The following is a 14,440-nucleotide window of genomic DNA, read 5'->3' as shown; positions in this document are numbered from 1 at the left end:
CCCATGTCCATGACTTGTGAAACGTAGTCAATCAACTAATACATGTGCTAGTCTAATATTCATGTGTGTCCTCACATGAACTCTGACTAGGAACATTTTAGAATATTCATACAAGTATAGAGTTTCACAAATACTTCACATAAGCATTAATCAATACAAGTTGTCATCCATGAATATTCAAGATACACTTTATTAACCATGAATACAAGGAAATATGATTGCCTCTAGGGCATATTTCCAACAGTCTCCCAATTGCACTAGAGTCAATCCAGAATGTATCTAATACCCATTGCTCTTGTGTGCCTCTCATGCTTGGGCTGTGGAAGGGGTTTTGTCAACGGATCTGAAATGTTCAGGCCCGTGTGTATTTTGCATATCTTGATCTCACCCCGATCGATGAACTCTCGAATGAGATGAAATCGCCGCATAACGTGTTTGCTCTTCTGGTGATTCCATGGCTCCTTGGCTTGCGCAATGGCTCCACTGTTGTCACAGTAGAGATCCAGCGGGCTAGAGGCATTAGGGAACACACCAAGCTCAATAAGGAACTTCCTTATCCAAACACCTTCCTTCGCAGCTTCCAAAGCTGCGATTTACTCGGCCTCTGTCGTAGAATCGGCCACCGTCTCCTACTTGGAACTCTTCTAGCTAACAGCACCACCATTTATTGTGAGCACGTAACCTGATTGGGACTTTGAATCATCTTTGTCAGTTTGGAAGCTAGCATCGGTGTAACCCATTACAACGAGCTCTTCCTCACCTCCATAGACCAAAAGCACATTCTTAGTTCTTCTTAAGTACTTAAGAATGTTCTTCACAGCTGTCTAATGACTCTCACCCGGATCAGACTGGTATCTGCTCGTAACACTTAGAGCATAAGAAATATCTAGGCGTGTACTTATCATTGAATACATGATAGATCCAATTGCTGAGGCATATGGAACTTTGCTCATGCGCTCTCGCTCATCAGTCGTCGTAGGATACTGAGTCTTGCTAAGATGTATGCCATGTGACATAGGCAAGAACCCTTTCTTTGCCTCTTCCATGTTGAACTGCTTCAACACTTTGTCAATGTAAGTATCTTGGCTTAATCCTATAAGCCTCTTTGATCTATCTCTATAGATCTTGATGCCCAGTATGTATGCTGCTTCTCCTAAATCCTTCATCGAAAAACTATTTTTCAGTGAAGTCTTTACGGACTCAAGCATAGGAATATTATTTCCAATCAGCAGTATGTCATCTACATACAAGATTAGAAATGCAACAGAGCTCCCACTTTCCTTCTTGTAAACACAAGCTTCTTCTTCATTTTTAATGAAGCCAAACCCTTGGACTACTTCATCAAAATGAATATTCCAACTCCGAGATGCTTGCTTTAATCCAAAAATGGATTTTTGAAGCTTGCATATCTTTCCAGCATTGGTCGGATCGACAAAACCCTCGGGCTGCATCATATACACGTCCTCGGTCAGATTTCCATTGAGGAAAGCTGTTTTGACATCCATCTGCCATATTTCATAATCGAAATATGCAGCAATAGCTAGAATAATCCGAACAGATTTAAGCATCACTACGGGCGAGAAAGTCTCGTCGTAGTCAACTCCTTGAACTTGTCGAAAACCTTTTGCGACAAGTCGAGCTTTATAGATGTGAATATTTCCATCCATATCTTTCTTTTTCTTATAGATCCATTTGCACTCTATGGTTCTCACACCATCAGGCGGGTCTATCAAGTTCCAAACTTGATTTTCCTTAATGGATTCTATTTCGGATTTCATGGCATCTTGCCATCTCTCGGAGTCAGGGTCTGCCATCGCCTCTGCATATGTCGCAGGCTCATCATTGTCTAACAATAATAATTCTCGTGCTGCACGAAGCCTTGCTGACCTTCGTGGTTGCGGAGGTGCTTCTGTTTCCATAGGCATCTCAACTTGTTCAGCTACATTAGCGTCACTTGTAGAGTCTTGTCCTATTGGCTCATCTCGAACTTCTTCGAGTTGCACCGTTCTTCCACTTTTCTCTCCTTTGATTAACTCTTTCTCTAGGAAAACTCCGTTCCGAGCGACAAACACTTTGCCCTGGCATGATTTTCAACGTGAAACCCAATTTCACGGAGTTGTGGTGGCATGAATCGAATTTTCCCTGAAGTAATACCTTAAGGTCTCCTTTGGGTATCCCACGAATATGCACTTATCCGATTTGGGTGCAAGCTTGTCAGACTGGAGTCGTTTGACATATGCTTCACAACCCCAAATCTTTAGAAAAGACAAACTGGGAGTCTTGCCAGTCCATATCTCATATGGTGTCTTATCTACGGATTTTGATGGCACCCTATTTAATGTGAAAGCTGCTGTTTCTAGAGCAGAACCCCAAAACGATAACGGTAGGTCCGACTGGCTCATCATTGATCGAACCATGTCTAACCGAGTTCGATTAAGTCGCTCAGACACACCGTTTCTCTGAGGTGTTCCAGGCGGTGTAAGTTGTGGAACAATTCCGCAGCTCTTTAGATGATTGCTAAACTCGTGGCTTAGATATTCACCTCCACGATTAGATCGTAAAGCTTTAATTTTCTTGCCACACTGATTTTCAACTTCACTCTGAAATTCTTTGAACTTTTCAAAAGTTTCAGACTTATGCTTCATCAAGTTGACATAGCCATATCTACTCAAGTCATCAGGGAAAGTTATGAAGTATTGGAATCCACCTCTAGCAATCAAGCTCATTGGTCCACATACATTAGTATGTATGAGTTCCAGTAAGTCTGATACTCTCTCTGGAAAACCTGTGAATGGCGTCTTGGTTATCTTGCCTAGCAAACAAGCTTCGCATGTCTCGTATGACTCAAAATCAAACGAAGTTAGAAGTCCATCCAAATGGAGCTTCTTCATGCGTTTCTCGCTTATATGACCGAGACGACAATGCCACATGTAGGTAGGATTCAAATCAGCAAGCTAAGGCCTTTTAGCATTAATATTACAGATAGGTGAATCATCAAGATTTAAAACAAATAGCCCATTCACAATGGACGCAAAAAGCCACAAACATATTATTCTTAGAGATAGCACAACCATTGTTTTCACTCGCAAAGGAATAACCATCCTTCATCAAACATGAAGGAGACAGAATGTTTCGACTCAAACTAGGAACAAAATAACAATTACTAAGCTCCAAGACAAATCCTGACGGTAGGTGAAGTTGCATCGTCCCGACGGCCACAGCAGCAACTCTTGCATTATTGCCAACACGGAAGTCAACTTCTCCTCTTTCAACGCTTCTACTCTTTGTCATTCCCTGCATCGAATTGCATATATGAGCAACCGATCCGGTATCAAATACCCAGGAATTAACATAAGAGTCAGCGAGAAATATTTCTGTAATATGAACAACAAGCGTACCCGAGGTGGAAGAACGATTCTTCTATGTGGCTAGGTACAACTTGCAGTTCCTCTTCCAGTGTCTTGGCTGGTGACAATGAAAGCACTCCTTGTCTGCAGCTGGTCCAGGTTTAGGCTTGGGTGTAGGGTTTGGCTTGGGGTTCGCAACCTTAGCCTTGCCCTTCTTCTTCCAAGAAGAACCTTTTTTCTTGAAAGCAGGCTTGTTCTGGACAGCCATCACATGGCCGCCGCTTGTGCCCTTCTTGATGTCACTCTCTGCTGTCTTGAGCATTCCACATAGTTCAGTCAGGCCCTTTTCAGCCCCATGCATATGGTAGTTCGAGATGAAGTTCCCATAGCTTGGCGGTAAAGAGGTGAGAATGAAATCAGTGGCCAACTCTTGGCCAAGTGGGAAGCCCAGCTTCTCTAACCTCTGTGTGTAACCAACCATCTTGATTACATATGGACCCACTGCAGCGCCTTCTGCCAGCTTGCTCTCGACAAAGGCCTTGGACACATTGAACCTTTCTGTCCTGGCCTGAGTTTGAAACATGTCCTGAAGCGCCACGATCATATCGTGTGCCTCATGGTTTGTCTCGAACTGCATCTGTATGTCAGGTTCCATGCAAGCGAGCATAAGACAGCTTATTTCAAAGTTGTTGTCACAAGCCTTTCTGTAAGCAGTCTTTTCCTCAGCAGGTGCATCATCAGCAGACTCTTCTGGTAATGGGGTATCTAGAACATCTTCCTTTTTCTCTGCCCTGAGAACAATTCTCAGGTTGCGGATCCAATCTGCATAGTTAGTCCCATTCAGTTTGTCCTTCTCAAGGACCGAACACAATGAAAAAGAATTGGGTGTTATTGCGGACCATGATCTACAACAAAATAATAATGCAAAATACTAAGACAAACATATTCATGATGGAGTGAACAATATTAAGCAATTAACATAATTTACTCCCACTAAAATCAATATCCCTCTATTGATTCTTAGCGATTCAAGACCCATAACTATCAAGTCGACTAGTGAGCTTTAGCATCACCGCTAGAAGACTAGATAGATTGGTAAGCAACTCTTTGCTAATCATATCACATATGACTCTTGTTATTGGGTGACATCTCCATGTCTCGCTCCCAATCTTTATGCCCCTAGGTCCTTAACCGTTAAGATGACCTTGTCAAGCTAACCAACTCTTTATGCATGCATGTATCCAATATAGCCTGTCTAGTCAAGGGAAACCAGTGGCGCCCTAATTTCATAGACCCACCACCAATCGTACAAGACATGTGACAGTGCAAGGTTTAGTTGGTGGGGCATGATTGCTCGAAATTTGTGAGGGATCATTCTACTTATACTCTGACGCACGTAGTAGTAAAACGTCAAGAACGGCAAGCACATAATTGTGAATCAGTATGGCCCTTGTTCTTCTGGTGATCTCCATCTCCATAGAACTTGTTCGCCATGTAGATCTCCATCTTCATGGAACTTGTTCACCATGTTGATCTCCATCTCCATGTACATGTGCACCATCCTTCATGTGATGAAAACTCCAAGAACTAGAACTTGCTATTACACCTAATAGCTAGTAAATAAAATTACATTCACGACTTGGATCATCACAGGTTGGCACATAGGCCATTACATCAAATGCAACAATTCATATGGCTCTGGCGAAATTGTCATAATCATTACATGCAGGTCATGAAACCATTACACACATGCATCACATACACATAGAGGCCATACCGATCATAAAACCTGCAAAACAGAGTTATGCGATTCCGACGTCCGAACTTAAAACCCCGAAAACTCTATCTTCTGGGCCGAATTTTTCAAATCTAAATTTCGCGAAAACAAAGCTGCTATTCTGAACCAAGTCTAACTTTTTCTGTAGATACAAATCGATATAAAATTCGCATAAATCCAAGTTCGTATGCAAAAGTTTTGACTGTTTTACTGTAAAACACGCTTTTGCAACAAAACAGAATTCGTATGCAAAAGTTTTGACTAGGGCTTGGGCGCGAAGGAGGGGCGGCACTCTAGCGCGCCGTGGCTACTGTTCACGGCGGCGTACTGTTCGCGTGACTATGAATAGTAAAAGGCCTAGGCGCCCCCCTCCCTCTGTTTATATAGCCCCTTAGGCACAGAAGTGCTATCACAGATAGCCAAACCTCTCTCCTTCCCTCTCTAAAGACAACATTGCCTAAGCACTAAGAGTTTAACTTCCAGAAAACAAAATAAGGTTCAGCACCCAGTTTACAGACACAGAGAAAGACCCAGAATCTCCCATTTCTGCATATATGAAATTGTGCGATAGAGACAAATGTCAGGAGAAGCAATAACTTAAGTTATTAAAAACAAGATCATTACGAGTAAGCCATAAACTCCAGGCTACGCAGCCAAAAAGGAAAATAAAGCATTGGATCTGTCTATTTGCCCCCTCTCCAATCAGATTAATCAGATCATTCACGCATAATGGAATAGCATGCCATTCAAAAATGTCTCTACACACACCAGCAGAATTGCGCCACTGCGCAGCAAAAAAGAATGTGATCAGTAGTTTCCGGTTGCCCGCATAACTTGCACTCTATCGCCCCCGGCCAATTTCTTTTCCTCAACTGTTCAGCAGACTGTATTTTGTCATTGACAACTTGCCAAAGAAAGATACGTATCTTCAGGGGTAGTTTAGTTCTCCACACATGCATCATCCATTTGTTTGTACTATATATGTGGACGAGACCATGCACAAGCTACCATGCCCTTCAATTCGTCTCAGCCACTCACAAACAAACAAACACTGCCAGCCAACTGACATTTGGCATGTGTGTGTAGACACAACTTTCGTTACCTTTCCAGATCATGGTGTGTGATACACGATCGACCCCTTTTGTCTTCTGCATGTCATGAAACATCAGCGAGACTGTGTGTGATTCACGATCCACACTTTGAATCTTGGGTGTGATTTTTTTTATGAATTTGTATTTCAAAATGTTGTAATATCCCAGTCCAATTGATGACCGCATATATATACATGTAAATTGACTATTTGCATGATACCGTTTCATGACCTACAGGTCCAGCCATGTGACAATCGAGCTCGTGTGGCCCTTTCTGGGACAAGCCTCCGAAAACAAAATTGGGCTATATATACAGACCGATGTTGACTGAGTACCTACCTAAGTACTAGTTTTACACAAGATCGATCCCCGACAATATATCTAGATATATGTACCGAAGACTATAACCGAGTTGATACTATCAGATATGCCGACCTATGAACTATTTGAAATTTGTTGCCACAAATAATTTATTGGTAATATTATATGTTTACCACCAGTTGGCGCGCTAAAGTTCATTTTTTAGAAGAGAATATATTAATATTGGCGGTGTTTAGACCCGGCAACCTACCGAGGGGGGTGCCCGAGGTAGATGATGGTGGGGCTTGCCGAGACCAGGAACTCGAAGGTGAGACACGAAACACACAATTTGGACATGTTCGGGCCGCAATGTGCGTAATACCCTAAGTATTGTATGTCACGTGTAGCTTGATTGATTGTATGATTGTCTGGAGGGGGTCCCTGCCCCGCCTTATATTGCACGGGGGGTAGAGTTACAAGTCGGTTAGAGTACAGGAGTACTAGTCGAGTACGACTAGGAGTAGTCCATGGCCGAGTATGGTGCAAGCTTTCCTATTCTAGTACTGATCCTGTGTCGCCATGTAGAGTAGGCCGTCTTGCACCGTGGTCTACATGTCAGAGTAGTGGTGGTATGTAGTCCCCTGTCCGGGTACGGGAAGCCTCCATGGTGGGCCCATGGATGTCTGTACAACAAGCCCCCGAGTACTTTGTAGGCGAGTGCAGCAGGTTTGAGTGGTCTTGAAGGCTTCTATGAGTAGTCCCTAGGCGTCCCCGAGTACTCCAAGCAAAAGTCTCCTATAGTATTTGAACCTCCATGAGGCTGGAATGTGCTCCCAGCTCATCATCGAGTAGTCTTGAAGCTTCCCCGAGTAGTTCCCAAGCGTCCCCGAGTTCTGCTCTGAAAGTCTTCAAAAGTACTCGTCTTGTCTTGAAATATATGATAGTGCAATTCAAAATCGCACTTCATATGAAGTAGCCCTCGAACCTTAAGTTGAATCGTAGAATCAGATTGAGGGTCAATCTGTAATCTCTGCCAATCTAATCCCGAAAAATCCGGAGAAAAACTGAAGGACACGTGGCACGGAGCGCCCGAGCCTTGAGTCGAGTACTTCCTCGAATTGAAGGGTCAACTGACTGTAGAGGTAGCCGAAGTTTGCAAACTGTAGCCATTGCAAAAACAAGTCTGAATCTTTAAGTTTAAACCCCTCTGGAAAGGGCACTGAGTAGTTGAAGTTGAAGAGTCCACCGCAACAGTGTAGAGACCGCGCAGTTACAAATACCAGGGGCACCCCTTATGGTTTTTCAGTTGCCCCCGTCACTTGAGATTGTGAGTCACCAGATAGATGTAGCACTCCACCGCCGCCGCCACCGCCTCCGCTGTCCACTACTCCGGCAGCCGCCGAGCGAATGTGAGTGAAAACGCTCGTGACTAAGAGGATGAAGGGTGGATCTTCCAGAGCGCAGGGGAAGAAGAGGAGATCCGGCAGCGGGAAGAAGGACAAATCTCCCCAACTGCCGGCACCAAAGATGGGGAAAACAAGGCAGACCGCGCCGCCGAACCAGGCCTGCGCCTGGAAGAAGTCGAATATGAAGGAAGAAGACATCCAGGCGCTGGTCGAGGCTGGTCTGTTGCAAGAGAAATCTCTCGCCGGGTGGAGTTCCGAGCATGGAGATGCGTGGCCTTTCGAGAAAAACCCTGACAAGATCCCGATGTTCGCGCGCTTCACCGAGCATGGATTGGCACTGCCGGCGTCTGATTTCTTCTGTGCATTGCTGGACTACTACAAGATCAAGCACGTCCACTTCAATCCCAATGGAATCTTCCACACCTCATTGTTCGTGCATTTCTGTGAAGCTTTTCTGGGAATTCACCCACACTGGGCATTGTTCCGGAAGTTGTTCCGGGTGAAGCCACATCCTGACTTGAAGAATCCGCAGCTAGTATGTGGAGCCGGGATCCAGATGCGCGAGAAGGTGTCCGAGCTATACTTTGATTATCAGTTGATTGAGCACAACCAGGACTGGAAGTATAAGTGGTTCTATATCCACAATCATCCCCCTCAATTGCCAAAGCCCAGTACGTATGCGCCAGTGGACCACGCCTTGTGGAACGAGGAGCCAACCTTTGCTGAGTGTCACCAGGTACCAGAGTTGCTGAACCGGATAGCTGATCTAAAGAAGAAAGGTCTGACAGCGGAGAGGGTGGCCTTCAGCTTTATGAAGTGGCGCGTGCAGCCGTTGATGAAGTGGGAGAATCTCAGGTATGAATACATCGGTGCCGAGGATGAGTTGAGGTTGTCCCAAGAGGAGCTCAGTAACGACGAAATGGTTCTGTGCTTGCAGAAGATATTCTAGGGATTGACTGGGATTCCAGCATTTGCAGTGAGAGAGTTCAGTGCTGACAACCCCCCGAAGCAGGTAACTAATCGTGACCGTAGCCCCCGTGTACTCATTATGGAGATAGTGGTATCCTAACATAGACTGTGTTATGTAGGAGGATGTCAACCTGTACTTCTCGATGCCTCCGCCACCTGGGTCGGACCAGATCCACATAGACCCAAGGCGGAAATATACTGGTAAAGTGTCGGAGTTAGAGGAGGAGGATCCGGTGGACACGGATGTGAACTCGTCATCAAGTGAAGATGATCGTCCATTGTCCGAGAGGTATGTCTTGAAGTCCCGTGCCTTTGACAAGGCGGGATCTTCTACTGGTGCTTCGAAGAGGATAGCAAACTCGTTTGAAGATGCACACGCACCGCCGCCCAAGAAACCGAGAACAACGGTGGCCAAGCATGTGGTGAGGAAGGTCTTGATCCCCCAGACCGTGCCATCTGAGGTAAGTCTTTTGACCCGTGCTCAGGATACTACTCGGAGTACCCGAGTACTGAATGGAGGTGCCGTTTGCAGGGTGCAACGAGTACTGAGGAGGCGTCGTCCGCCACTCAGCATACGTCGCCAGAGGCCGAGGAAATCGTGGAGGTGGAGGATAGCCCATCCCCACCTATCATGGAGGAAACCAGCAAGGATGCTGAGGTTGATGAAGTCGAGCCGCCGCCAGCTCAGAAGCAGGCAGAGCCGTCGGTGACCGCGACCCGCCCGAGGACTTGGGTGACGTTGGAGATACTCCGGCGCTCGCCGGGGTATTGTTTTAGTTCCTGGGGGCTCCCAAGGTTCAGTTGGTGAGATCGTCGTTGTAACTACTCTAGGCACCCGAGTACTGTGTTGGTCTATGTCTTGAAAAGTTGGACTCAAAGTCTTGATGTTCGCAGGAAATCGACGGACTTGACCTGGGAGGAGGCTGGTACAAGCATGGCGGCTGATGGCAGGAGCCGCTCAGCAGAGACCGAGATGACCGCACCACCTCCGCAGGACCAATCAACTAAAGATGTATCGGTGACCGAGGCTAGCGCCGCAGCAGGTTTGTGTCTGCTGCGGAGCAAAGTAGTCGAGTCATTGATTGCTTCGTTTGTATAAGCCCCCGAGCCGGTGATTAACCTTTTGGCGGAAATTGAAGCATAACTGGAAGAGGCTGTGCTGCCGGATCCAGACGCGGATCTGCCGCCACCAGAAGATGTTCAGGAGCTAGCCCCCGAGCGTCAGGAGAACGCTCAGGTAGTTCTTGAAGTCAGTCCGAAAAGGTAGGTCGTCGTCCGAGAGGTAGACATTGAAGACCCGACGCCGCTCGAAAGTGCCGCGATGTCCAAAGCAGCAGAGTCTAGCAAGGCATCTGGAGATGAGAACATGTCATTACTGGAGGATGACTTGTTGGATCCAGAGTTTGTAGCGCTGCAGCTGGAGTCGCACCGCCGTACTGGTGTCTATCTTGAGGTAAGCCAAGTACTCATTGGTGATGAGTAGTTGTAAGTATGAAGTATTGCCCAATGTAGATTTTGAAATCTTGGTGCAGGATATCATCAAACGATCCCGGCGGAAGTCCGAGCTTTTGCAAGGATATGGTGATGTCGTGGCCCATGTGGAATGCCTTGAAACAGATCTTCAGAACTAGAGGATGTTGTCCGCATGACTACAGTCGAAACTGGATGGGACAATCGCCGAGTACCGGAATGAAATCCAGTCGATCACCAGCCAAAAGGACGAAGTCGTCAGAAAGAATAAAGTACTCCGGCGCAAGAAGAAAGATAGGATCTTGTTGTTTGCAGATGTCTCGGGTACTTATTTCCCGACCCTCAGGCTGATGTATGTGTTTCCAATGGTGTTGTAAATCTGGAGAAAACCATCGAGTGCCTGGGCAAGGATCTCACCGACTGGAAGTGCGCCTTCTACCGGGAGAAGAACATGCATGAAGAGGTTGCCCAGGAACTCATTGTACTGAAATATGAACTTGAAAGACAGATGCAGCTCTGCATTGATGGCGATACTAATCTTATCACATGCATGCAGTCGCTGAGGAGGGTCAATGACGAGAACGAAGGTCTAAAAAAGTCCCTCAAGGAGCTGAGAGCCGTGGCGGAATCCGTGGCAGATCTGTTTGAGCCTTGCCAGCATGGAGTTGAACCGCGACCCTTGGAGGATCGTCTGCGTGATACAACTGGAAGATTTCTTGCATATGTGCAGAGGTTGGCGAGGTCAGTCCCGTAGTAGGTCCTAGCCATGTTGAAATCTTTCTTCCCCAAGGCCCAGATGGAGGCTGTGGGACAAGGTGTGGCAGCTGACTGCTCCGACGAGAAGTTCTAGGAGCTGATGCAAGAGATGGCCCCTATTGCAGAGAGGGTGGCACAGCACATTAATCTGCAATAGATGTACCTGTAGGTAGAAAGAACTCCAAGAAAACAATATTTGTATATACAAGAGTTGTTTTATGAGACAACGTAATTGAAATAGTAGTAATCATTTATCTGTCTGTTCCATGTCTTGTATGTTGGAGAAGCCGCATACTCAGTTGTGGATTAAGTACGAGATCCATAAAGTAGGCTGCAAGAAAGAGTAGCCGAGTAGTAATACTCGCAGATATGATTACTGTTAGTAGCAGGAGCAGAGTAACTGGAGACTCCATAGTAATCGAGTAGTACAGGGACTACTCGTGAGTTACAGGAACTCAAGTGGGCCTGTTAGTAGGCGAGGCGCGGAGCCGAGTGCTTGTTGGAAAGCAAGAGACATACTATGTTTGCTAGGAACATTTTATCACTGCGAAATATAAGTTGCAAGATTACAACTAAGGCCGAGGGCCGAGTAGAGCTAAGGCCAAGAGGCCGATTACATCATAGAGACCAGAAACAGCTAAGACCGGGAGGCCGATTACATCATTGGTCAAAGACCAAGTACAGCTGGGGCCGAAGGCCGCTTACAGCATGGTTAGGGACCGAGGTTAGCTTGGGCCGAGGGCCGCTTACAGCTGGGTCCAGAGTATCCGTAGCCGAGGGCTACGGGTAGAATCGACAAAGCTTCTCGATGATCCATGAGTTGTCGATGGCGTCACTGTCAAGAGTTTGGAGCCGATACAAGCCAGGGCCAGTGACTTTGGCGACTGTGTATGGTCCTTCCCATGGTGAGTTGAGCTTGTGGAGCCCTACCGTGTTCTGGATACGGCGGAGAACCAGGTCGCCGACGTTGAAGGAGCGTTCCTTGATGTTGCGATCGTGGTAGCGACGAATACCCTCGAGGTATCTGGCCGATTGGACAAGTGCGGTGCAGTATTCTTCTTCAAAGTTGTCAATGTCGACCCGCCTGACTTCTTCCGCGGCACCTTCCTCGTACTGATCGACTGCTAGAGACTTCCACATGACGTCGACGGGGAGTATAGCTTCGGATCCGTAGACCAGAAAGTAGGGCGAGTGTCCTGTAGGCTTGGTTGGCTGAGTACGGAGCCCCAGAGTGCGTTGGGTAGTTCCTTGAGCCACTTGCCACCCTTAGTGTTGGAGATGTCGTGCAGCCGCTTCTTCAGGGTGTTAAGTATCATCTCGTTGGCGCGCTCAACCTGACCATTGGCCCGCGGGTGAGCGACGGAGATGTACCGAACATCGATCCCGCTGTCCTCACAGTAACTCCAGAACCTGTGGTTGTTGCAATTGGAACCCAGGTCTGTGATGATGCGATTGGGGAACCCGTAGCGATGCACAATTTCGTCCAAGGAGTCGAGTACCATGTCAACCTTGGGGCAGGTAACAAGCTTGACCTCGATCCACTTGGTGAACTTGTCGATGGCCACTAGAACTCTGTTGAATCCTCCTGGCGCTGTTGGCAAGGGACCAATCATGTCGAGCCCTCAGCAAGCAAATGACTAGGTCGGTGGTATCGTGATGAGCTTGTAGGCCGGGACTTGTTGTTGCTTGGCGAATAATTGACATCCTTGGCACTTCCAGACTAGTTCCTCTCCATCAGCCAGTGCGGTCGGCCAATAGAAAGCTGCCCTGAAAGCTTTGCTCACAATAGTCCGGGAGGACGTGTGGTTGCTGCAGATTCCCTTGTGTATCTCCTCCAAGATATCCTTGCCTTCTTCTCGAGAGATGCACTTGCTGAGTACGTTGGAAGATGCGCCTCGTCTATATAGCTTGTCTCCGACTAGGACATAGGTCTTGGCGCGTCGTGTGACTTGTTCAGCTTCTGTCTTGTCGGAGGGTAGCACTTGATCTTTGATGTAGTCGATGAAGGGAATTCTCCTGTCCACGTCGATCATCATGACCTCCGGGCTGGGCTGGGGTACCTTAGGACTGGTGGTAGGTGGTGCAGGTGTCGGCTCCGGTATGGATGGCTTGTGCAGTTCATGGACGAAGACCCCTGCTGGGACTTGAGCACGAGTAGATCCCAGCTTCGACAGGACGTCCGCAGCAACGTTGTTGTTGCGGATGACATGGTGGAACTCGAGACCACAGAATTTGTTCTCGAGCTTGCATACCTCCAAGCAGTACGCGTCCATGTTCTCCTTGTTGCGATCCCAGGAGTCGTTGACTTTGTTGATGACGACCATGGAGTCGCCGTAGACCATGAGTCGCTTGATGAAGAGGGAGATTGCCAGGCACAGCCCATGCAGTAGAGCCTCATACTCGGCTTCGTTGTTGGAGGCCTTCCAGAAGATTTGCAGTATGTATTTGAGTTGTTCACCCTAGGAAGATATCAGGAGTACTCCGGCGCCGGCGCCGGCACCTTCAAGCTTGAGAGATCCGTCGAAGTACATTACCTAGTGTTCCGGGTGCTCAGCTAGTGTAGGAACCTGATTTTCCCACCACTCTGCCATGAAATCCACGAGTGCTTGGGACTTGATGGTGTTGCGTGACTTGAAGTCCAATGAGAGGGTGCCGAGTTAGACTTCCCATTTGGAGATTCTCCCTGTGGCGCCCCAGTTGTGTAGAATATCACCGAGCGGGTAGTTTGTCACCACATAGATCTTGTACTCCTGGAAGTAGTGTCGTAGCTTGCGCAAGGTTATCAGGATTGCATAGAGCAGCTTCTGCACCGGTGGATACCGGGCCTTGGACTCTGAAAGGACCTCACTGACGAAGTAGACTGGTCGCTGCACCTTGTATGCATGGCCTTCTTCCCTGCGCTCGACTACGATGGCCGTGCTGATGACGTTGGTAGTTGCAGCTATATATAGTAATAATTCTTCATTGGCCTGCGGTGCCGTGAGGATCGGTGGCTTAGAGATGAAGTCTTTGAGTTGCCACAGACCCTCCTCAGCCTCCTCGGTCCACACGAACTTGTCCTGGCGCTTGAGTAGTTTGAAGAAGGGGAGCCCCCATTCTCCAAGCCTTGAGATGAATCTGTTGAGGGCCGCCATGCGTCCAGTAAGCCTCTAGATGTCCTTGATGGTAACCGGAGCGTGCATCTCAGTGATGGCGGTGATCTTCTCGGGGTTTGCTTCGATGCCGCGGTGGCTAATGATGAACCTGAGTAGTTTTCCCGACGGTACACCAAAGACGCACTTGGTGGGATTAAACTTCCATTGGTACCCCCGCAAGCTTGCGAAA

The 14,440-nt window shown here is 47.4% G+C and overlaps 2 protein-coding genes across 2 annotated transcripts; both read right to left on the bottom strand.

Annotated features, from left to right (window-relative positions):
* Positions 1–11,896: 11,896 nt before the first annotated feature.
* Positions 11,897–12,729, bottom strand: LOC120680934. The gene is made up of 2 exons (XM_039962506.1): positions 12,378–12,729; positions 11,897–12,276 (listed from the first exon to the last, which is right to left on the bottom strand). The coding sequence occupies exons 1-2, from the start codon at positions 12,727–12,729 to the stop codon at positions 11,897–11,899; spliced, it is 732 nt and encodes a 243-aa protein (XP_039818440.1).
* Positions 12,730–12,753: 24 nt separating this feature from the next.
* LOC120680932 lies at positions 12,754–13,458 on the bottom strand. Its single transcript, XM_039962505.1, has one exon. It carries the CDS (start codon positions 13,456–13,458, stop codon positions 12,754–12,756), a length of 705 nt encoding a protein of 234 aa, XP_039818439.1.
* Positions 13,459–14,440: the final 982 nt, after the last annotated feature.

This window comes from Panicum virgatum, chromosome 7N (assembly GCF_016808335.1).
Source record: "Panicum virgatum strain AP13 chromosome 7N, P.virgatum_v5, whole genome shotgun sequence".
Classification (NCBI taxonomy): Eukaryota; Viridiplantae; Streptophyta; class Magnoliopsida; order Poales; family Poaceae; genus Panicum; species Panicum virgatum.
The sequence above is the reverse complement of the archived record's forward strand: the minus strand, read 5'-3'. Positions and strand labels throughout refer to the sequence as shown.